The sequence below is a fragment of the Salvelinus fontinalis genome, chromosome 19, assembly GCF_029448725.1.
Source record: "Salvelinus fontinalis isolate EN_2023a chromosome 19, ASM2944872v1, whole genome shotgun sequence".
NCBI lineage: Eukaryota > Metazoa > Chordata > Actinopteri > Salmoniformes > Salmonidae > Salvelinus > Salvelinus fontinalis.
In genome coordinates this window covers 33,520,484-33,545,691 of record NC_074683.1, presented here as the reverse complement: position 1 = coordinate 33,545,691, position 25,208 = coordinate 33,520,484, and the positions used below count along the sequence as shown (strand labels likewise).

Here is a 25,208-nt window from a genome sequence, read left to right as displayed (position 1 = left end):
CCATCCATTGCACCTTGCCTATGCCGCTCGGCCATCGCTCATCCACATTTATATGTACATATTCTTATTCCATCCCTTTAGATTTGTGTGTATTAGGTAGTTGTTGGGAATTTGTTAGGTTACTTGTTAGATATTACTGCACTGTCGGACCTAGAATCACATCATTTCTCTACACTTGCATTAACATCTGCTAACCATGTGTATGTGACCAATACAATTTGATTTGATGACACACACTGATGCAGTGTTAATATGAACAGGAGTTGTGTTGACACCGTCCTCCTCATCTCTCCTCCATAATTGTTGTGTACTGTCACTACTGTGTGGTAAATTTGTGCATTCGGAAAGTATTCAGACCCCTTCACTTTTTCCACATTTTGTTACGTTACAGCCGTATTCTAAAATGGATTCAATAGTTTTTTCCCCCTCATCTATTAACACACAATACCCCATAATGACAAAGCAAAAAATGTAAATGTGTATAGATAGATAGATATCTATCTATAAAAAAAAGAAATCACATTTACATAAGTGTTCAGACGGTTTTGATTCAGGAAACTAGGCGTATGTCGTAAGTCACGACTTCACAAGAGAGCTGTTTGAACGTCATTTTTTTTTTTGTATCAAATTTTTTGGGGCAGAAATGCCTTCTCGAACATGTGAACTTTCATGTGCCTTAATATCAAACTTGTATGCCATCTGTAAATACGAATACAATTGTTAAATTATGAGCCTAGTTGGTTTAGCCACAGAAAAAGGGGCAACCTTCCCACTAGCCATGATTGGCTGAGATAACGAGTGGGGTTTACATGCCAAGAGATGAGTTTGGATTGGTCTATTGGAGCTGGTCAGTATGTTTAGGTAATCGTGTCAAACGCTGCTTTTTTATATTTTTATGTATAGCGTAGTAAAACTGCATAAACTTAATGTCAAGTTAAAGTGTACTGTTAGCTGGCTCGCAAGGAAACGTTATGTGTTTGCTCTCCACTGTCTGGAGGACCGAGTTTTGAAATCAGTGGAATTTGAGTATGATAGCTAAGGAGATGGAGAAAACACCAGTCTGGATTACAATGTAAAACTAAGGCAACCATGCATGGCATCAGACAGGAGATGCGTCCAACCATGATGTATACTGGTAAGATTTTCAGATATTACACGTTTCTAATTTTGACAGAAAGTGGTTTCATTTCCAGTGTAAGGTTAGCTAACTAACTATAGCTGGCTGGGTCGCTAGCTAATGTTATGTGTATGATCTTATTCTTTGTATCTCAGACACATTTGCTTGACTAGTTATAGCCGTTGAACCTGCTGGTTAGCTACCTGCAGATTTATGTAGGGTAGTAATGTCATGAGTTGTTGGTCCATTGTTTTGCTTGCTAGCTAGCTAGCAAAACAATGTCCTAACAATACATGTCTTAACAAAAGACTCCACTCTAATTTTTACGAAGTATTTTCATTTCCAGTTAGTGTACTATTAGCTAGCTAGCTAATGTTAGCTGCCTGGCTCGCTAACGTCATGCGTTGGGATTGATTGTTTACCTAGCTAGCTATCAAGCTACAATTCTTAACAAAAGACTCATCTTAGTGTGCCAGAGCGCAGAATAACTGATGCTTCTTTGAGCGCTAAACACCTGTTGAAAATGTCCATTGTCAGTAAACGTTGGCAACAAAACGTAATTCAATTGTTGCCAGTCGCACAGGTACAGTCACCAACGCTCTGGATAACGCCTAACCAGCTCTGCTAGTGTGAGTAAAATGGTCAGAGTGGGGTGTTCTCTCATTATGTCTCTCATTATGTGTCTGGAAGTAGCAAGCCAATGTTTAGCACCCAAGCCAGTTACATTTACATTTAAGTCATTTAGCAGACGCTCTTATCCAGAGCGACTTACAAATTGGTGCATTCACCTTATGACATCCAGTGGAACAGCCACTTTACAATAGTGCATCTAAATCTTTTAAGGGGGGGGGGGGGCAGAAGGATTGCTTTATCCTATCCTAGGTATTCCTTGAAGAGGTGGGGTTTCAGGTGTCTCCGGAAGGTGGTGATTGACTCCGCTGTCCTGGCGTCGTGAGGGAGTTTGTTCCACCATTGGGGTGCCAGAGCAGCGAACAGTTTTGACTGGGCTTAGCTTGGGTGCTTGACTGTAGGTCAGAGCTTTCGGAACAACCCTACTTACTTATTGGCCAGAGCATCCAGTGTGCGCTCTGAACTTGAAACTACAGATAGAGTAATAGGGTGAGTAATGTTCAGTGAGCTGTTATCTCTCTCTTAGATATCTGGAAGTAGCTGGACAATTAGTACAGGATGCACGGATCAGTGTGTGATCAATGCTGAATGGGTGTAGACAAAGAAGGGCTCTCCAATAGTAGTAGCAAAACATTGAAAGACGGTTTTCTCAAAAGTGAGTTTACAAGTTAATCAACTTTCAAAGCAGATTTACTTTCCCATTGTTTCCTCAAATGCAGTGTATGATATACCAGTTTGTAGCTATGAGTCTCTAATTTATCCAATGTAAATAACAGAAATTCAAATGTTGCTACATAAGACAGAATCCAGGTGGTGAGTCACATTTACTCAGTACTTTGTTAAAGTACCTTTGGCAGCGATTACAGACTTGAGTCTTCTTGAGTATGATGCTACAAGTTTAGCACACCTGTATTTGGGGAGTTTCTCCCATTATTCTCTGCAGATCCTCTCAAGGTCTGTCAGGTTTGATGGGGAGCGTCATTGCACAGCTATTTTCAGGTCTCTCCAGAAATGTTTGATCGGGTTCAAGTCCAAGCTCTGCCTGGACCACTCAAGGACTTTCAGAGACTGTTGGGTAGTGATCCTTTACCCCGGCTGATGTCCTGAGCGCTCTACATTTACATTTATATTTAAGTCATTTAGCAGACGCTCTTATCCAGAGCGACTTACAAATTGGTGCATTCACCTTATGACATCCAGTGGAACAGCCACTTTACAATAGTGCATCTAAATCTTTTAAGGGGGGGGGGGGGGGGGGGGCAGAAGGATTGCTTTATCCTATCCTAGGTATTCCTTGAAGAGGTGGGGTTTCAGGTGTCTCCGGAAGGTGGTGATTGACTCCGCTGTCCTGGCGACGTGAGGGAGTTTGTTCCACCATTGGGGTGCCAGAGCAGCGAACAGTTTTGACTGGGCTGAGCGGGAACTGTACTTCCTCAGTGGTAGGGAGGCGAGCAGGCCAGAGGTGGATGAACGCAGTGCCCTTGTTTGGGTGTAGGGCCTGATCAGAGCCTGAAGGTACTGAGGTGCCGTTCCCCTCACAGCTCCGTAGGCAAGCACCATGGTCTTGTAGCGGATGCGAGCTTCAACTGGAAGCCAGTGGAGAGAGCGGAGGAGCGGGGTGACGTGAGAGAACTTGGGAAGGTTGAACACCAGACGGGCTGCGGCGTTCTGGATGAGTTGTAGGGGTTTAATGGCACAGGCAGGGAGCCCAGCCAACAGCGAGTTGCAGTAATCCAGACGGGAGATGACAAGTGCCTGGATTAGGACCTCTAGAGCAGGTTCTCATCAAGGATCTCTATTTACTGCTCATCTTTCCCACGATCCTGACTAGTCTCCCAGTCTCTGCCACTGAAAAACATCCCCACCACCATGCTTCACCGTAGGGATGGTATTAGCCAGGTGATGAGCGGTGCCTGGTTTCCTCCAGACTTGACGCTTGCCATGCAGGCCAAAGAGTTCAATCTTGGTTTCAGCAGACCAGAGAATCTTGTTTCTCTTGGTCAGAGTCCTTTAGGTGCCTTTTTGCAAACTCCAAGCGGGCTGTCGTGTGCCTTTTATTGAGGGGCTTCTGTCTGGCCACTGTACCATAAAGGTCAGATTGGTGGAGTGCTGCGGAGATGGTTGTCCTTTTGGAAGGTTCTCCCATCTCCACAGAGGAACTCCGGAGCTCTGTCACAGTGACCATCGGGTTCTTGGTCACCTCCCTGACCAAGGCCGTTCTCCTCCGATTGTTCAGTTTGGCTGGGCAACCAGCTCTAGGAAGAGTCTTGGTGGTTTCCATTTAAGAATGATGGAGGCCACTATGTTCTTGGACCTTCAATGCAGCAGAAATGTTTTGGTACCCTTCCCCAGATCTGTGCCTCGACACAATCCTGTCTCGGAGCGCTACGGACAATTCCTTGGACCTCATGGCTTGGTTTTTGCTCTGACGTGAACTGTGGGACCTTATATAGACAGGTGTGCTTTTCTAAATCATGTCCAATCAATTGAATTTACCACAGGTGGACTCCAAGTTGTCAAAGAATCTCAAGGATGATCAATGGAAACAGGATGCACCTTAGCTCAATTTCGAGTCTCATAGCAAAGGGTCTATGTAAATAAGCTATTCATTTTTTAATTTTTTAATGCATTTGCAAAAATTTCTAAACCTGTCTTTTCTTTGTCATTATGGGGTATTGTGTGTAGATTGAGGATTTGTTTATATTTAATGCATTTTAGAATAAGGCTTTAATGTGACAAAGTGTAAAAAGTGAAGGGTTCTGAATACTTTCCGAATGCGCTGTTACTAGCTACAGATCATCACAGCCCAGCCTGCATTTCCCAACTGGAAAACAGAGAGTGAGAGGTGGAGGGGGCTGACTTGTGAATAATTGAGAATGAACACGGCTGCTGAGGAAATGCTGTTGTGTCATTGAGTTTCTCCTCATTTATCTTTTACAGAGATGGCTGGATCCAAACAAACCCATCAGGAAGCAACTAAAACGTAGGTGAACCTTCAGTGGATTGATTAACTAGGAAGTGGTTGTTTTCAAGTGTAGATACAATAGTCTCTCTCATTGTGCATTTACAGGGGGATCGCCTCATAATCTGAGCTTCAGAGTGAAGTTCTTTGTGACCGACCCTAATAAACTTCAGGAAGATTACACTAGGTAAGGATACTAATTAGAAATTGAAAATTTTGCTTAATGTTTAAACTGCCAAAATTCCACGTCAATTCAAAATGTAGAATAATGGTCCTATTACGTATGTATGACCAGGCAATGACGTTATATCAACCGCAACCCTTTACAGACATGGAATGCAGCTACAGTAACATGCCAATAGCGACCACTGATATCAATTCATGAAGGAATCAGAAGAGTATGTACCTTTTCAGACGGTAGAATTCTACTCCGGCATATGTTCTATTGTTTCGCTGACCACAAGAAACGTTGCTGATTTGATGTGCTGCTGTGTTGTTTTTTAGAGTAGCTAGATGTACTTTCTTTCTACTAAATGTCTTGGTAAGTCACGGTCTTTAAAAAAACGTAAGTATATTTTTAGGAGAGAGTGTTCTGCAGGCTGTGCGAAGCAGTTTGAGAGGATTTGATTGACAGTTCTGGTCGCCTAGTGATGGAAGTTAGTCCCACTTCAGAAGCAGCATTACTTTACAGACAACTAAAATGCCATTCATATCTCCAGAGATGGTTTTGTGTTGGCACTTAAAAAGCCGCAGTGTAGCCTTACCCTAACAGACAAACAAAAATGCCGTAGCCGAGGCGCTTTCCATTCCATTATATCTGAAAAGGTTAATCTTTACAGGCTACCAGTAGTCTACTGTAATTTCATATTATGAGACAAAAACAGCCCCACCCACTCAGCAACGAAGAGTACTGAAGAGTCGTGCTCGCAAGACTGGCCCGAAAATACCTCTGTATCCCAGCGACATCGGTCCCATGATTAAACTAGGATATTCTCCAGGCAACAGACTGAACACACACATGCATCATTAGCAAAGTGATAGAGCAGGCAGGCCAGCGCTAGGGAGGGAGAGGGGCAGGGAGGCCAGCGCGATGGAGGGAGAGGGGCAGGCAGGCCAGCGCTAGGGAGGGAGAGGGGCAGGCAGGCCAGCGCTAGGGAGGGAGAGGGGCAGGCAGGCCGGCGCTAGGGAGGGAGAGGGGCAGGCAGGCCGGCGCTAGGGAGGGAGAGGGGCAGGCAGGCCGGCGCTAGGGAGGGAGAGGGGCAGGCAGGCCGGCGCTAGGGAGGGAGAGGGGCAGGCAGGCCGGCGCTAGGGAGGGAGAGGGGCAGGCAGGCCGGCGCTAGGGAGGGAGAGGGGCAGGCAGGCCGGCGCTAGGGAGGGAGAGGGGCAGGCAGGCCGGCGCTAGGGAGGGAGAGGGGCAGGCATGCCGGCGCTAGGGAGGGAGAGGGGCAGGCAGGCCGGCGCTAGGGAGGGAGAGGGGCAGGCAGGCCGGCGCTAGGGAGGGAGAGGGGCAGGCAGGCCGGCGCTAGGGAGGGAGAGGGGCAGGCAGGCCGGCGCTAGGGAGGGAGAGGGGCAGGCAGGCCGGCGCTAGGGAGGGAGAGGGGCAGGCAGGCCGGCGCTAGGGAGGGAGAGGGGCAGGCAGGCCGGCGCTAGGGAGGGAGAGGGGCAGGCAGGCCGGCGCTAGGGAGGGAGAGGGGCAGGCAGGCCGGCGCTAGGGAGGGAGAGGGGCAGGCAGGCCGGCGCTAGGGAGGGAGAGGGGCAGGCAGGCCGGCGCTAGGGAGGGAGAGGGGCAGGCAGGCCGGCGCTAGGGAGGGAGAGGGGCAGGCAGGCCGGCGCTAGGGAGGGAGAGGGGCAGGCAGGCCGGCGCTAGGGAGGGAGAGGGGCAGGCAGGCCGGCGCTAGGGAGGGGCAGGCAGGCCGGCGCTAGGGAGGGGCAGGCAGGCGGCGCTAGGGAGGGGCAGGCAGGCTGGCGCTAGGGAGGGGCAGGCAGGCTGGCGCTAGGGAGGGGCAGGCAGGCCGGCGCTAGGGAGGGGCAGGCAGGCGGCGCTAGGGAGGGGCAGGCAGGCTGGCGCTAGGGAGGGGCAGGCAGGCTGGCGCTAGGGAGGGGCAGGCAGGCTGGCGCTAGGGAGGGGCAGGCAGGCGGGCGCTAGGGAGGGGCAGGCAGGCCGGCGCTAGGGAGGGGCAGGCAGGCCGGCGCTAGGGAGGGGCAGGCCGGCCGGCGCTAGGGAGGGGCAGGCCGGCCGGCGCTAGGGAGGGGCAGGCCGGCCGGCGCTAGGGAGGGAGAGGGGCAGGCAGGCCGGCGCTAGGGAGGGAGAGGGGCAGGCAGGCGGGCGCTAGGGAGGGAGAGGGGCAGGCAGGCGGGCGCTAGGGAGGGAGAGGGGCAGGCAGGCGGGCGCTAGGGAGGGAGAGGGGCAGGGAGGCGGGCGCTAGGGAGGGAGAGGGGCAGGGAGGCCGGCGCTAGGGAGGGAGAGGGGCAGGCAGGCCGGCGCTAGGGAGGGAGAGGGGCAGGCAGGCCGGCGCTAGGGAGGGAGAGGGGCAGGCAGGCCGGCGCTAGGGAGGGGCAGGCAGGCCGGCGCTAGGGAGGGGCAGGCAGGCCGGCGCTAGGGAGGGGCAGGCAGGCCGGCGCTAGGGAGGGGCAGGCAGGCCGGCGCTAGGGAGGGGCAGGCAGGCCGGCGCTAGGGAGGGGCAGGCCGGCCGGCGCTAGGGAGGGGCAGGCCGGCCGGCGCTAGGGAGGGGCAGGCCGGCCGGCGCTAGGGAGGGAGAGGGGCAGGCAGGCCGGCGCTAGGGAGGGAGAGGGGCAGGCAGGCCGGCGCTAGGGAGGGAGAGGGGCAGGCAGGCCGGCGCTAGGGAGGGAGAGGGGCAGGCAGGCCGGCGCTAGGGAGGGAGAGGGGCAGGCAGGCCGGCGCTAGGGAAGGAGAGGGGCAGGCAGGCCGGCGCTAGGGAGGGAGAGGGGCAGGCAGGCCGGCGCTAGGGAGGGAGAGGGGCAGGCAGGCCGGCGCTAGGGAAGGAGAGGGGCAGGCAGTCCAGCGCTAGGGAGGGAGAGGGGCAGGCAGGCCAGCGCTAGGGAGGGAGAGGGGCAGGCAGGCCAGCGCTAGGGAGGGAGAGGGGCAGACAGTCCAGCGCTAGGGAGGGAGAGGGGCAGGCAGGCCGGCGCTAGGGAGGGAGAGGGGCAGGCAGGCCGGCGCTAGGGAGGGAGAGGGGCAGGCAGGCCGGCGCTAGGGAGGGAGAGGGGCAGGCAGGCCGGCGCTATTGAGGGAGAGGGGCAGGCAGGCCAGCGCTAGGGAGGGAGAGGGGCAGGCAGGCCAGCGCTAGGGAGGGAGAGGGGCAGGCAGGCCAGCGCTAGGGAGGGAGAGGGGCAGGCAGGCCAGCGCTAGGGAGGGAGAGGGGCAGGCAGGCCAGCGCTAGGGAAGGAGAGGGGCAGACAGTCCAGCGCTAGGGAGGGAGAGGAGCAGGCAGGCCAGCGCTAGGGAAGGAGAGGGGCAGGCAGGCCAGCGCTAGGGAGGGAGAGGAGCAGGCAGGCCAGCGCTAGGGAGGGAGAGGGGCAGGCAGGCCAGCGTGAGGGAGAGCGAGAGGGGCAGGCAGGCCAGCGCTAGGGAGAGAGAGATCCAGAAAAGAGCTATTAAATTCTACAACCACCTAAAAGGAAGCGATTCCCAAACCTTCCGTTAAAAGCCATTACCTACAGAGAGATGAACCTGGAGAAGAGTCTCCTAATCAAGCAGGTCCTGGGGCTCTGTTCACAAACACAAACAGACCCCACAGAGCCCCAGGACAGCAACACAATTACACCCAGCCAAATCATGAAAAAACAAAAAGACACATTGGAAAGAATTAACAAAAAAACTGAGCAAACTAGAATGCTTTTTGGCAGAATACCTGACCACTGTGACTGACCCAAACTTAAGGAAAGCTTTGACTATGTACAGACTGTGAGCATAGCCTTACTATTGAGAATGGCTGCCGTGAACAGGCGTGGCTCTCGGGAAGACAGGCTATGTGCACACTGCCCACAAAATGAAGTGGAAACTGAGCTGCATTTACTAACCTCCTGCCAAATGTATGACCATATTCGAGACACATTTTTCCCTCAGATTACTCAGATCCACAAAGAATTTGAAAACAAGCCCAATTTTGATAAACTCCCATATCTATTGGGTGAAATACCACAGTGTGCCATCACATCAGCAAGATTTGTGACCTGTTGCCACAAGAAAAGGGCAACCAGTGAAGAACAAACACCATCATAAATACAACCCATATTTATGTCTTTTGTAATTTAACTCTTTCCACTCCATGGGGTGCTTATGTCATGTAGAACATTGTTATAGAGATGTGGTACTTATGTCATGTAGAACATTGTTTTATATAGATGGGGTACTTATGTCATGTAGAACATTGTTATAGAGATGGGGTACTTATGTCATGTAGAACATTGTTATAGAGATGGGGTACTTATGTAATGTAGAACATTGTTATAGAGATGGGGTACTTATCTCATGTAGAACATTGTTATAGAGATGGGGTACTTATGTAATGTAGAACATTGTTATAGAGATGGGGTACTTATCTCATGTAGAACATTGTTATATAGATGGGGTACTTATCTCATGTAGAACATTGTTATATAGATGGGGTACTTATCTCATGTAGAACATTGTTATATAGATGGGGTACTTATCTCATGTAGAACATTGTTATATAGATGGGGTACTTATCTCATGTAGAACATTGTTATAGAGATGGGGTACTTATCTCATGTAGAACATTGTTATATAGATGGGTTACTTACAGTTAAAGTCGGAAGATTACATACACTTAGGTTGGAGTCATTAAAACTTGTTTTTCAACTACTCCACAAATTTCTTGTTAACAAACTATAGTTTTGGTAAGTTGGTTAGGACATCTCCTTTATGCATGACAAAGGTCATTTTTCCAACAATTGTTTACAGACAGATTATTTCACTTGTAATTCACTGTATCACAATTCCAGTGGGTCAGAAGTTTATGTACACAAAGTTGACTGTGCTTTTAAACAGCTTGGAAATTCCAGAAAATTATGTCATGGCTTTAGAAGCTTCTGATAGGCTAATTGACATCATTTCAGTCAATTGCTGGTGTACCTGTGGATGTATTTCAAGGCCTACATTCAAACTCAGTGCCTCTTTGCTTGACATCATGGGAAAATCTAAAGAAATCAGCCAAGACCTCAGAAAAAACAAAGAAAATTGTAGACCTCCACAAGTCTGGTTCATCCTTGGGAGCAATTTACAAACGCCTGAAGGTACCACGTTCATCTGTACAAACAATAGTACGCAAATATAAACACCATGGGACCACGCAACCGTCATACCGCTCAGGAAGGAGATGCGTTCTGTCTCCTAGAGATGAACATGCTTTGGTGCGAAAAGTACAAATCAATCCCAGAACAACAGCAAAGGACCTTGTGAAGATGCTGGAGGAAACAGGTACAAAAGTATCTATATCCACAGTAAAACAAGTCCTAAATCGACATAACCTGAAAGGCTGCTCAGCAAGGAAGAAGCCACTGCTCTAAAACCGCCATAAAAAAGCCAGACTACGGTTTCCATCAGCACATGGGGACAAACATCGTAATTTTTGGAGAAATGTCCTCTGGTCTGATGAAACGAAAATAGAACTGTTTGGTCATAATGACCATTGTTATGTTTGGAGGGAAAAGGGGGAGGCTTGCAAGCCGAAGAACACCATCCCAACCGTGAAGCACGGGGGTGGCAGAATCATGTTGTGTGGGTGCTTTGCTGCAGGAGGGACTGGTGCACTTCACAAAATAGATGGCATCATGAGGAAGGAACATTTTGTGGATATTTTGAAGCAACATCTCAAGACATCAGGCAGGAAATTAAAGCTTGGTAGCAAATGGGTCTTCCAAATGGACAATGACCCCAAGCATATTTCCAAAGTTGTGGCAAAATGGCTTAAGGACGACAAAGTCAAGGTATTGGAGTGGCCATCACAAAACCCTGACCTCAATCCTATAGAAAATGTGTGGGCAGAACTGAAAAAGTGTGTGCAAGCAAGGAGGCCTACAAACATGACTGTTACACCAGTTCTGTCAGGAGGATTGGGCCAAAATTCACCCAACTTATTGTGGGAAGCTTGTGGAAGGCTACCCAAAATGTTTGACCCAAGTTAAATCAATCATCAATCAATCAAGTTTATTTTATATAGCCCTTTGTACATCAGCTAATATCTCGAAGTGCTGTACAGAAACCCAGCCTAAAACCCCAAACAGCTAGTAATACAGGTGTAGAAGCACGGTGGCTAGGAATAACTCCCTAGAAAGGCCAAAACCTAGGAAGAAACCTAGAGAGGAACCAGGCTATGAGGGGTGGCCAGTCCTCATTGCCTTTAAACAATTTAAAGGCAATGCTACCAAATACTAATTGACTGTATGTAAACTTCTGACCCACTGGCAATGTGATGAAATAAATAAAAGCTGAAATAAATAATTCTCTCTACTATTATTCTGACATTTCACATTCTTTAAATAAAGTGGTGATCATAACTGACCTAAAAGGGGAATTTTACTAGGATTAAATGTCAGGAATTGTGAAAAACTGAGTTTAAATATACTTGGCTAAGGTGTATGTAAACCTCCGACTTCAACTGAATGCCATTTGAGCAACTTAAAGAGAAATACCATTTATCCAATCATCATTTATTTTGTTGTTTACAGTTAAGCAACTTTCTCAGAAGCACTTTTGGAGATAATACTTACCAAACCTATCAAGTTTTGAACAACTACTCCATGATAACAATGACACACACAGATTTATATCCAGAGTGTACTCATTGCTAATGCAACAATGCCCAAAACAAGATGTACATAAGTCGAGAGAGCGATGGGAATCCGATTTGAATACTACAATTGATAAGGGTCTATGATTGGACCTATGCCAAGATAGTGTGTCAGTGACCATCAGCTCTAGATATAGACTTCTACATTACAACTTCCTCTACCAACTCTATCTGACACCTCAGGTTACATAGATATCACCCTGAAATATCAGAAATGTGTTTTAGATGTGGAACAACAGAAGACACTTTTTTGCATTCTACTTGTTAGTGTACTAAATGACAAGCCTTCTGGCATGATGTTTGTGGCACCCTGGCCTTTATTATAGAGGGCCCTTTCCCACTTGATCCTGAAAAAATGCCTTCTGAGTAACTTCACAAATGTGAATTTGAGGAATAACTTCAAAATCTAATTTACAGAAACCGCTCTTGCCACTGCAAGAAAATGTGTTGCATTGACATGGAAATCAGATTCCCCTCTCCCATCCCCTCTCCCATCCCCTTTCCCATCCCCTCTCCCATCCTCTCTACCATCCCCTCTACCATCCCCTCTCCCATCCCCTCTCCCATCCCCTCTCCCATCCCCTCACCCATCCCCTCACCCATCCCCTCACCCATCCCCTCACCCATCCCCTCTCCCATCCCCTCACCCATCCCCTCACCCATCCCCTCTCCCATCCCCTCTCCCATCCCCTCTCCCATCCCCTCTCCCATCCCCTCTCCCATCCCCTCTCCCATCCCCTCTCCCCTCTCCCATCCCCTCTCCCATCCCCTCACCCATCCCCTCTCCCAATTACAAGACGGCTCTCTGAAATGAATAAGTATATTCCTATGGAGAAGATTACCTATGCTTTAACAAATATATTCAACCACTTCGTGGAAATATGGTAACCCTTCCTGGTCTATATGGAAACACTTCCATTGAGGTTGGTGGATGTGAGCTTGTAGATTGATGTAGCTATTGTCTCTGTAATCTACTGTTTTGTGTAAATGTTGGTATGTCTTGTCATTTGTCTTATTTAGTCATTAGTGTTATTACTATTACAACCTGCCATGTCATGCCCATATAAGGAGATGAATTACCCTGTGTAACTTTATTGCACTTGCTAAAGCCCTCAGCTAATCATTCTACTAATGGAGATGACTACAGTAAACGGGTTAGGAGTAGGTCTGGGGTTGAGAGTTCGCTACAACTTAGTCTAAGACTAGGATCAGCTTGGTAGATATATTAACCAATAATGGGCTAATTCTACTGCTGGCTGCCTGGCACACAGCTAGATAAATGTGAATAGCATGCCATGGATGCTGCCAGCCCCTATTGCAAGGGTGTCCATCCATGGTCATTAAAAACAGAGTTACAGTCAACTAGATACTCCAGTGTTATTTATTCAATCCATGCACCACTCAAGCATGATATTGCTCAGCCAGCCTTATTAAGTGAGTAAACCACTTTGTATGTCTAAGATGCAGAGGCATGGATCTGTTTTGGATGTGCATTATCGATTCCAGACAGCACACAACAACAGTGCTGGTGAGCTCTTACACTATGATGAGATTCATTCCGTATTAGTTATACACAAAAACAACAGGCTACAAGTTAAGTCATAGAAAAGTTGCCTAAGCAATGAGCATCAGAGAAGCTCCATGTGAGTGGGTCCAGTCCAGGTGCTTTATCTAGTGTACTGTACATTATGTCCTATGGTCCATAATCACAGAGATATCTGTATCACATTGTTGTTGCTGTAACTGCTCTCCTTATTCCCTGTAGGTACCAGTATTTCCTCCAGCTCAAACAGGACATCCTGACTGGAAGGTTAGTTCAGTTGGCTGTTCTTATTTACACAGGTTCAGCAGCACTCTGACACACTGTTCTAGTGGACTAACACTGATTCTCCTGGGCCAGCACTCTGACAAACTCTTCTAGTGGACTAACACTGATTCTACCAGGCCAGCACTCTGACACACTGTTCTAGTGGACTAACACTGATTCTACCAGGCCAGCACTCTGACAAACTCTTCTAGTGGACTAACACTGATTCTACCAGGCCAGCACTCTGACACACTGTTCTAGTGGACTAACACTGATTCTACCAGGCCAGCACTCTGACAAACTCTTCTAGTGGACTAACACTGATTCTACCAGGCCAGCACTCTGACACACTGTTCTAGTGGACTAACACTGATTCTACCAGGCCAGCACGCTGACACACTGTTCTAGTGGACTAACACTGATTCTCCTGGGCCAGCACTCTGACACACTGTTCTAGTGGACTAACACTGATTCTACCAGGCCAGCACTCTGACACACTGTTCTAGTGGACTAACACTGATTCTACCAGGCCAGCACGCTGACACACTGTTCTAGTGGACTAACACTGATTCTACCAGGCCAGCACTCTGACACACTGTTCTAGTGGACTAACACTGATTCTACCAGGCCAGCACTCTGACACACTGTTCTAGTGGACTAACACTGATTCTACCAGGCCAGCACTCTGACACACTGTTCTAGTGGACTAACACTGATTCTACCAGGCCAGCACTCTGACACACTGTTCTAGTGGACTAACACTGATTCTACCAGGCCAGCACTCTGACACACTGTTCTAGTGGACTAACACTGATTCTACCAGGCCAGCACGCTGACACACTGTTCTAGTGGACTAACATAGATTTTTACCGGGCCAGCACTCTGACACACTGTTCTAGTGGACTAACATAGATTTTTACCAGGCCAGCACTCTGACACACTGTTCTAGTGGACTAACACTGATTCTACCAGGCCAGCACTCTGACACACTGTTCTAGTAGACTAACACTGATTCTACCCGGCCAGCACTCTGACACACTGTTCTAGTGGACTAACATAGATTTTTACCGGGCCAGCACTCTGACACACTGTTCTAGTGGACTAAGATGGATTTTTACCGGGCCAGCACTCTGACACACTGTTCTAGTGGACTAACATAGATTTTTACCGGGCCAGCACTCTGACACACTGTTCTAGTGGACTAAGATTGATTTTTACCGGGCCAGCACTCTGACACACTGTTCTAGTGGACTAAGATTGATTTTTACCGGGCCAGCACTCTGACACACTGTTCTAGTGGACTAAGATTGATTTTTACTGGGCCAGCATGCGGACACACTGTTGTAATGATTTTCCTATTGATCCAAATTAAATGAATGTGGTGACTTGTGTGTTTGTGGTTTGTTTCCCACAGACTGCCCTGTCCGCACAACACTGCCGCACTCCTGGCGTCCTATGCTGTTCAATGTAAGTAACCATTCTCCTGGTGTTCCATGCTGTTCAATGTAAGTAGCCATTCTCCTGGCGTCCTATGCTGTTCAATGTAAGTAACCATTCTCCTGGTGTTCCATGCTGTTCAATGTAAGTAACCATTCTCCTGGTGTTCCATGCTGTTCAATGTAAGTTACCATTCTCCTGGTGTTCCATGCTGTTCAATGTAAGTAACCATTCTCCTGGTGTTCCATGCTGTTCAATGTAAGTAACCATTCTCCTGGTGTTCCATGCTGTTCAATGTAAGTAACCATTCTCCTGGTGTTCCATGCTGTTCAATGTAAGTAACCATTCTCCTGGTGTTCCATGCTGTTCAATGTAAGTAACCATTCTCCTGGTGTTCCATGCTGTTCAATGTAAGTAACCATTCTCCTGGTGTTCCATGCTGTTCAATGTAAGTAACCATTCTCCTGGTGTTCCATGCTGTTCAATGTAAGTTACCATTCTCCTGGTGTTCCATGCTGTTCAATGTAAGTAACCATTCTCCTGGTGTTCCATGCTGTTCAATGTAAGTAGCCATTATCCTGGTGTCCCATGCTGTTCAATGTAAGTAACCATTCTCCTGGTGTTCCATGCTGTTCAATGTAAGTAACCATTCTCCTGGTGTTCCATGCTGTTCAATGTAAGTAACCATTCTCCTGGTGTTCCATGCTGTTCAATGTAAGTAACCATTCTCCTGGTGTTCCATGCTGTTCAATGTAAGTAGACGTTCTCCTGGTGTCCCATGCTGTTCAATGTAAGTAACCATTCTCCTGGTGTTCCATGCTGTTCAATGTAAGTAACCATTCTCCTGGTGTTCCATGCTGTTCAATGTAAGTAACCATTCTCCTGGTGTTCCATGCTGTTCAATGTAAGTAACCATTCTCCTGGTGTTCCATGCTGTTCAATGTAAGTAACCATTCTCCTGGTGTCCCATGCTGTTCAATGTAAGTAACCATTATCCTGGTGTTCCATGCTGTTCAATGTAAGTAACCATTATCCTGGTGTCCCATGCTGTTCAATGTAAGTAGCCATTATCCTGGTGTCCCATGCTGTTCAATGTAAGTAGCCATTCTCCTGGTGTTCCATGCTGTTCAATGTAAGTAACCATTCTCCTGGTGTTCCATGCTGTTCAATGTAAGTAACCATTCTCCTGGTGTTCCATGCTGTTCAATGTAAGTAACCATTCTCCTGGTGTTCCATGCTGTTCAATGTAAGTAACCATTATCCTGGTGTCCCATGCTGTTCAATGTAAGTAGCCATTATCCTGGTGTCCCATGCTGTTCAATGTAAGTAGCCATTCTCCTGGTGTTCCATGCTGTTCAATGTAAGTAACCATTCTCCTGGTGTTCCATGCTGTTCAATGTAAGTTACCATTCTCCTGGTGTTCCATGCTGTTCAATGTAAGTAACCATTCTCCTGGTGTCCCATGCTGTTCAATGTAAGTTCCCATTCTCCTGGTGTTCCATGCTGTTCAATGTAAGTAGACGTTCTCCTGGCGTCCCATGCTGTTCAATGTAAGTAGCCATTCTCCTGGTGTTCCATGCTGTTCAATGTAAGTAGCCCTTCTCCTGGCGTGCTGCTAAAGATATGTAGCTACTGGTAGTTAGTTCATGCATTTGATCTCTCTGTTGCTTCATATAAGGCTACGCAGTTCCTGGCCACTAGGCAACTCCAACGTTTTTGTTGTGAGATGACTAGAAAGATGTGTGTTGTAAGCCTTTAGCCGAGAGTCAGTGTATTCACCATGACTTCCCAATGATCACTCTGTGTGTGCTGCCCTGCATAACTTTTTACCACGTCATATCCAATGTATTCTTTAATTCTCTCACCCAATAAAACAAGCAGTTTGCAGTGGAGCCTGAAATCGCCCATAATCCTCTCTTTATGCCCTTGTTGCTTTTTTTAATTGAATTAACCTTTATTTAACTAGGCAAGTCAGTTAAGAAATAATTCTTATTTACAATGACAGCCAACGTTAGCAGGACATGGAGAGCTGTATACGGAACGCTATGCTAATCATTAGGCTGTTTCTCCCCATCTTTTGTCCCAGATTGATTTGTGTGGTATAACTTTTTTGTGCTGGTAGTGTGACTGGCCATTCGCCAAGCATGCTCAGGACAGCAAAGCACAGTATAGTACAGCACATAACACAAGAGGTTGGGGAGAGCAGGTTTTTGGTAATGGCTGACGCAGAATGAGTAGAATGGTATCAAATACATCAAACACATGGTTTCCAGGTGTTTGATGCCATTATTATTACTCTGTAACCAACATTCTAACTAATAAACTAGCACGCTGACTACTGTAACATGTTAGCATAGTATAGCCTAGCCTAGCGGTCCACAGCTAGCATAGCGCCACAGCCTACCATTGTGATGGGCCCTTTAGCCTGAGGAGTGTAGTTTACCAGCCTGTGTCACCAGATTGACCTGAATAATGGCTCCTGACAGATGGGGGTTAGCCAGGGGTCTGTCCCCATTCAATCTGTCCACATCCCCACTGCAGTGGCCTGCTGAGGCTTGCCTCTCTCTCCAAACTCCCCAGGGAGTCTCATGGCTATATAGGTCACTGGAGGGATTTGAACTGCACCTCCAACATCTAACACAACCTGTGAGTGTCCATGTCCAGAATCTCACTTAGCTCAGTGTCCCTCCCCAAGAGAAGGTTTTCATTTCATTGTAGCCATGGGGATAGCGGTATGAATCATTTTAGCTTCAATTAAATGCTGCTGGTCATTCGGTTAGTTTTACCAAATCAGTGAGGCTGGTCAAATTCGATCAAGAAATGCACTCTGCTGAAAGCTTTGGGGTTAGTGCTGTGTAGATATTTATTTGCATACTGCTAATAAATCCATAGGCAATTGACCGGTTAGTTTGTGGGTCTTTTTGTGTGTGATGATTAGATTGAAAGCTGTTTTGAATTGATCTGTTTGTTTGAGCCCGTGGTTAAAGGGATTTTCCCCCAGAGTCAGATGAAGTCGTGGATGTCATATTTATGTCTCTGGTCCAGTATGAAGGAAGTTAAATGTAGTTTTCCAATCCAATGCTAACTAGCGTTAGCGCAATGACAAGAAGTCAAACTAGGCACGAACGCTCGTTGGCAACTTCCTTTAAAATGCACGCTGAGACATTGTCAAAATCACAAACTATCCATTTTAAAGCAGCAATCTGCAGTTGCTACATCCATTTTTGGACTTATACATGAGTTATGAATACCCATTGATTCTTGAAGAATATAACTAATACACGCTTGTTTTATTCCAATGTTTGTAAACAAACACTGTATAGCTTCAACATGCTTAAAACTATACATGTTATATTGGATGGTCAGTCCTTGAATTCCTCAGCTTTTTCACAAAAACAGAGGCAAGGACACTGCTTTGTTATTGTTACAATGAAGGATTGGCCCTTTAAGAGGTCCACTCTTATGAATTGGTGTCTGTTTCACACACGACCACAAGCTAATGGATTTGAGGTACTCCGCTACTGTAGTGGTGGTTGGTGCTCCAAAGCTTCTCAACCACTTGTGTATTTTATAAACAGACCTCACAACCAGGCTTTTGATTGAGGTTATTGTATTCATTACTGCATTGATAGGCAATGGTTTGTCTGTCCAGTCCAATATAGGCCTACTGTTTGCTGTGTATGATACAGGCTATGTTTGTCGACTTAACTGTCTGTGTACTATTGAATAGATTTTCTATCTCTGCGTTGTGTAGCTGAGTTGGGAGACTACAGTGACTCGGAGCATGCTCCTGGCTACCTCTCAGAGTTCTGCTTCATCCCCAACCCACCACAAGGGTTCCACAAGGAGGTCACCAAACACCACCAACAGCACAGGTAGAGAGGCCCATCTTCATGTCCCAGGCACACATGTTCATTCACAGCTGTATACTTGTCACTTGTCTGCCCCAGCTCTTATAGCAGACTAGGTTTTCATGGTTTAATTGCGTGCATTTCCAGGCATGGTCTCACTGTGCTGCTCTATCTTCTGTGAATGGATTACGTGCGTTTGATTAGAGGAACCGTCTCCCTCTCATTTATCTCTCTCTCGTTCTCTCTACTTCTCAGTGGTCTGTCTTCTGCCCAGTCAGAGTTTAATTACCTGAACACAGCACGGACGCTGGAGCTGTACGGAGTGGAGTTGCACTATGCAAGGGTAAGGCTGCTCCCCTGTGTGTCTGTCACTGCTACAGTAGAAAGGGCTTGTCATAGCAGCACTGATACCCATGTTCCATACAGCTGTGCCTTAGCTTTAGAAAAGCCTGTGCCTTCTAAGCCAGCAGGTAGATGTAGGTTGAGGCAGTGTACAGTAGTATGTAATTCCTCTGTCCCCAGCTGCCAGGGCCTCATGAAGCCTTTACAGGGATACTTTGGGATTTTGGCAATTAGCCCCTTTATCTACTTCCCCACAGTCAGATGAACTCCTAGATAAAAACGTATGTCTCTGTGTTCAGTATGAAGGAAGTTAGAGATAGTTTTGTGAGCCAGTGCTAACTAGCGTTAGCGCAATGACTGGAAGTCTATGGGTATCTGCTAGCATGCTAGTAGCGAAGCTATCTCAAACTTCCTTCATACTGGGCACAGAGACATAAAAGTGGTGTCCACAAGTTCATCTGACTCTGTGTAAGTAGATAAAGGGCCTCATTGCCAAAATCCTGAAGTATCCCTTTAAGGCTGAGGATTCCTTTATAGCTGAAGAACAGCAGAACCACTGAGCCTTGACAAGCTGTGTCTGTGTCTGTGGAGTCCACTAATCCAGCCATTGTCTGGAGTACAGAGTTCCCTCATTGTCCGATTAGACAGACTTCTCTTTTTGTCCCAGATAATGTGTGTGTGTGTGTGTGTCCGTCTGTCCGTCTGTCTGTCTGTGTACTTTTATGTGCATGTTTGGGTGTCTTGGTCTGTTTGTCTGACTGTCTGTCTGGGTACTTTTATGTGCATGTTTGGGTGTCTTGGTCTGTTTGTCTGACTGTCTAGGTTTGGTTGGTTTTGTCTGGATAGTAGACAAAGCAGGTCACAAAGCAGGTCACAAAATTATTGGTACAATGAGTGAATGGCAGATCTCAACTGAGGCCCAGCCACCATTGTCCATCCAGCCATTTTTGCTGTAGAATGATCATCACATTTTGACTATTACAGTGAAGAGGTGGAGTGGTTGTGCCCCATTTTAAACTGGGGACAATATTGCCCCCCTACTGTTGTCATACCCTTACACCCCCCCCCCCCCCCTCCCACCCTGCCATAGAGAGATGGGGCGAGAGAGATAGGAGGAGAGGGTCTGTGTCTGTACCCCCACTCCTGCCATAGGGGGAGAGACCCTGTGTCTGTACCCCCACTCCTGCCATAGGGGGAGAGGGTCTGTGTCTGTACCCCCACTCCTGTCATAGGAGGAGAGGGTCTGTGTCTGTACCCCCACTCCTGCCATAGGGGGAGAGGATCTGTGTCTGTACCCCCACTCCTGCCATAGGGGGAGAGGGTCTGTGTCTGTACCCCCACTCCTGTCATAGGAGGAGAGGGTCTGTGTCTGTACCCCCACTCCTGCCATAGGGGGAGAGGGTCTGTGTCTGTACCCCCACTCCTGCCATAGGGGGAGAGGATCTGTGTCTGTACCCCCACTCCTGCCATAGGGGGAGAGGGTCTGTGTCTGTACCCCCACTCCTGCCATAGGGGGAGAGGGTCTGTGTCTGTACCCCCACTCCTGCCATAGGGGGAGAGGGTCTGTGTCTGTACCCCCACTACTGCCATAGGGAGAGAGGGTCTGTGTCTGTACCCCCACTCCTGCCATAGGGGGAGAGGGTCTGTGTCTGTACCCCCTTCAAAGCTTCCACCAGGCTGGCCCACTGTCAGGGTGCTTAGAAACTTAATTTTCTCTCTCTGTCTCTGTGTGTGTGTTCCAGGATCAACGCAACACTGAGATTTTAATTGGGGTGATGTCAGCAGGGATCGTGGTTTACAAGAACAGGGTACGAATCAACTGCTTTCCCTGGTGAGTGACAAACTGGAGGCGTTTGATTCTGATACAAGATGAGGCGATTTATAAATCCGATAATTAATTTGATCGTTGCTGCAAGGGGATCGTTTGTGATCACACAGCGCGTCCACTTCGGGAGATTGTGTTAGAAATTCTAAATGCTTACTGTATGTGTGAGTAGGAAGAGGAAAGATGAGGATATGTATTTTTGAATGTATATATTTTTATTTATTTGACCTTTATTTAACTAGGCAAGTCAGTTAAGAACAAATTCTTATTTCCAATGACGGCCTAGGAACAGTGGGTTAACTGCCTTGTTCAGGGGCAGAACGACAGATTTTTACCTTGTCAGCTCTGGGATTCGATCTTGCAACCTTTACGGTTACTAGTCCAACACTCTAACTACTAGGCTACCTGCCGCCCCATATATCATTGAGTCTTCCAGGGTGCAGAATCATTCTGAGAAATGTTAAATATGATTATTCTAAGAGCATCACATAACTGTTTTGCATATTCATCTGTACACTACAGATGATCATTCCTAGAATCTCAGAGCGGACTCGGAGCGGTTAGGCTTTCATGTGGATTGTCTTTGAGGCCCAAAGCTTTAATTCTTAGAAATCTTTGATATTCAGCTGTGTTGGTGAGGCTACTGGAAGTGTGTGCCAGGGGTGGGATAGCACAACCCAAATCCCTACCAGACGAGTAATAATCCAACACACACACTGACACACACACTTCCCCACCCCCCACTAGCTCCTCACAGCACACATCCCCATTCTTAAAAGCCAGCTGCTTGCTGTAGCACAGGCAGCTCCGACGCTTTCCAGTCAGGCTAAATTTAGGGCTGCTGGCAGTGGCGCGTTTCACAACAGCTGTCCTCCACTGTCAAGCGAGAAGGCTCGCTCCTATTGACCACTCTCTCTGTTTGGCTTGCCTGCCAATGCTATTAAAAGGTGATACACAACGTTACTCCTCTCAGAAAGCAGAGTGGTCCGGTATCTAAGAGAGATGTGTGAATTCTAGCCTCTCTCCCATTTATGTCCACAACGGGCTGACAAATTAGCTATCTTAGATGACACTGTCTTAGAGAAAGAGTGTGTGTGAATTTAAAATATATTAATCTGAGCTGTGAGTCATGTAGAAGGGCAGTAGGGGGAAGGGAGCGAAGAGGGGAGGGGGAAGGAAGAAAGGAGAGGGGGGATTAGTTTTGATGGGGAGACAGCTGCTCTGCAGCGAAGGCTCTGATTTGAGCCGTGAAGGAAGGAGACCCTCTGCAGTGACACACATTGTGACGCAATTTCTGTGTATTTCTCACTCACCCCTTTCAGGTTGAAGATTGTGAAAATATTGTTCAAGTGCAAACAGTTCTTCGTTCAGCTCAGGAGAGAAGTGGTAGGTATTCAAGCCGTCGTTTTCAATGTCCTTATTTTGATAATAAAATGTAAGGCGGGATCTACTAATCTAGCAGCAATGTGTTTTATACAGTAGGAATGATGACTTACCCAGCAGAAAACACAGCAGTGAACACAGCCACAGGTTCTGCCTCAGCTTGTGTAACTGTGCTTCCCTGTCATTAGTGTCCCCAAACCAGACCCAGTTCTCTGACTCTTCCTCAGGGAGGAAACTAGCTAGCACTGCTAATGGACCACCTACCACTGGTCCAGTCCCTCATCACTCCACAGGCACCATATCAATCTGAAACAACCTAGCTTAGACATGAACAACATTAACTGCCCCCTCACCCAGACCCAGCGTCCATATTTGTTTATTTGATGAACTGGTTTTCTGGCATAATCACCGGCCTGCTCCGCCGCTGACTGTCACTGAAATCTGAAAGAGCAACAGAGGGAGTGCCTCTTAAATGCTTATTAATTATGAAGAATAGATAATGTATTTTGGGTGTGGAGGTGGGAACGTGATCTGAAAATGAATTGAAAGTGCTGCAGGCTCCCTCTCCTACTTCCTCTGTTCCATGGAATCTCAGGAAAAGATCCCCAAAACAGCCCCATCAACCCCCCTCCCCTCTCCCTCCCTGGTTTCATAATGGAGAAGGGGTTTTTCCAGAGCAGTTGTACTAAGAGCACTGCGGCCGTCGCCCAGCCTCCAGGGTGTCACTCAAACTGAATTATTCAGGGATTGCATCCCAAATTTAACCCTAGTCCCCATTTAGTGCACTACTTTAGACCAGGGCTCTAAGCAAAGTAGTGCCATGTATAGGGAACAGGGTTCCATTTGGGACGCAGCCCCATTGACATATGGGTCATGTGCGCGCGGGTCACGGCACACGCTTTAAAAAGTAACAACGAACCAGGAAATTAATTTCCTTCCTTTTACATTTTCCTCCTGGAGTAGTAAGTTGTTCCTGCGAGCAATATATATTTTATTATATACTATACATATACTGTTCTTCAGATATACTACATATTCAATCCATATACTGTCCACATTGTCTATACATCACTCATATATATATATATATATACAGTGCATTCAGAATGTATTCAGACCCCTTGACTTTTTCCACATTTTGTTACGTTACAGCCCTATCTGTAAATATATTTAAAAAAAAACATTTAAATATTCATAAATCTATACACAATATCCCATAATGAAAAGTGAAAACAGGTTTTTAGTACTTCTTAGTACTTCATACTTCTTACTTATTTCATTTAAGAATGATGGAGGCCAATGTGTTCTTGGGAACCTTCAATGCTGCAGAAATGTTTTGGTACCTTTCCCCAGATCTGTGCTTCGACACAATCCTGTCTCGGAAGTCTACGGACAATTCCTTCGACCTCATGGCTCGGTTTTTGTATTGACATGCAGTGTCAACTGTGGGACCTTATATAAACAGGTGTGTGCCTTTCCAAATCATGTCCAATCAATTGAATTTACCACAGGTGGACTCCAATCAAGTTGTAGGAACATCTCAAGGATGATCAATGGAAACAGGATACACCTGAGCTCAATTTCAAGTCTCATAGCAAAGGGTCTGAATACTTATGTATATAGATACTTTTTTTTTTAATATATACTTTTTTTTAAATAAAACAAACCTGTTTTTGCTTTGTCATTATGGGGTATTGTGTGTAGATTGATGATGGAGAAAATAAATGTAATACATTTTAGAATAAGGCTGTAACGTAGCAAAATGTGGATAAAGTCAAAAGTATGTGGACACCCCTTCAAATTACTGGATTTGGCTATTTCCGCCACATCCGTTGCGGACAGGTGTATAAAATCGAGCACACAGCCATGCAATCTCCATCGACAAACATTGCCTGTAAAATGTCCTTATTGAAGAGCTCAGTGACTTTCAACGTGGCACCGTCATAGGATGCCACCTTTCCAACATGTCAGTTTTTTAAAAATTGCTTCCTTGTTGGAGCTGCCCCGGGCCAACTGTAAGTGCTGTTATTGTGAAGTGGAAACGTCTAGGAGCAACAACGGCTCAGCCGCGAAGTGGTAGGCCACACAAGCTCACAGAACGGGACCACTGAAGCGCGTAGAAACATCTGTTCTCGGTTGCAACACTCACTACTGAATTTAAACTGCCTCTGGAAGCAGCTCCAGCACAAAATGTGTTCGTCAGGAGCTTCATGAAGTGGGTTTCCATGGCTGAGCAGCTGCACACAAACCTAAGATCACCATGTGCAATGCCAAGCTGGAGTGGTGTAAAGCTCTCCGTCATGGAAACACGTTCTGTGGAGTGAGAATGAGAACCTGCTCTTCCTTGATGACGTTTCAAGATGCTGAGAACCTGCTCTTCCTTGACGACGTTTCAAGATGCTGAGAACCTGCTCTTCCTTGACAACGTTTCAAGATGCTGGTGTGGACAGTCACAGCAAAGTTAACATATATTTTTTTTAAAAGATACTGAACCTTAACTGGTCTCTCTCTGTTTCTGTACAGTAGACTCACAGGCTATATGAGCAGACAGCTTACTAGAACATTATGCTATGGCTGTCTCTGTGAACATAATGACCCAAGTGGGAATGGGGACCACCATGTCTTCATGACTAGTGGCATGTTCCCACAGGAAACACTATGGAGGCTGAGGGAGGGGTATAGGGATGTGGCATGTTCCCTCAGGAAACACTGTGGAGGCTGAGGGAGGGGTATGGGGATGTGGCATGTGCCCTCAGGAAACACTGTGGAGGCTGAGGGAGGGGGATGTGGCATGTGCCCTCAGGAAACACCGTGGAGGCTGAGGGAGGGGTATGGGGATGTGGCATGTGCCCTCAGGAAACACTGTGGAGGCTGAGGGAGGGGGATGTGGCATGTTCCCTCAGGAAACACCGTGGAGGCTGAGGGAGGGGTATGTGGATGTGGCATGTGCCCTCAGGAAACACTGTGGAGGCTGAGGGAGGGGGATGTGGCATGTGCCCTCAGGAAACACCGTGGAGGCTG

General features: G+C 47.2%; 1 protein-coding gene across 2 annotated transcripts in view; it reads left to right on the top strand.

The window, feature by feature from the left end:
- LOC129816638 (tyrosine-protein phosphatase non-receptor type 4-like) overlaps positions 1–25,208 on the top strand; it is a 111,968-nt gene that overhangs the window by 55,638 nt on the left and 31,122 nt on the right. For both annotated transcript variants that reach the window (XM_055871368.1, XM_055871370.1), the window contains exons 4-11: positions 4,688–4,730; positions 4,818–4,896; positions 13,308–13,352; positions 14,764–14,816; positions 18,541–18,661; positions 18,893–18,980; positions 20,722–20,810; positions 22,127–22,190. In XM_055871368.1, the coding sequence (XP_055727343.1) occupies positions 4,688–4,730; positions 4,818–4,896; positions 13,308–13,352; positions 14,764–14,816; positions 18,541–18,661; positions 18,893–18,980; positions 20,722–20,810; positions 22,127–22,190 (582 nt within the window). The remainder of the gene's footprint in view (positions 1–4,687; positions 4,731–4,817; positions 4,897–13,307; positions 13,353–14,763; positions 14,817–18,540; positions 18,662–18,892; positions 18,981–20,721; positions 20,811–22,126; positions 22,191–25,208) is intronic.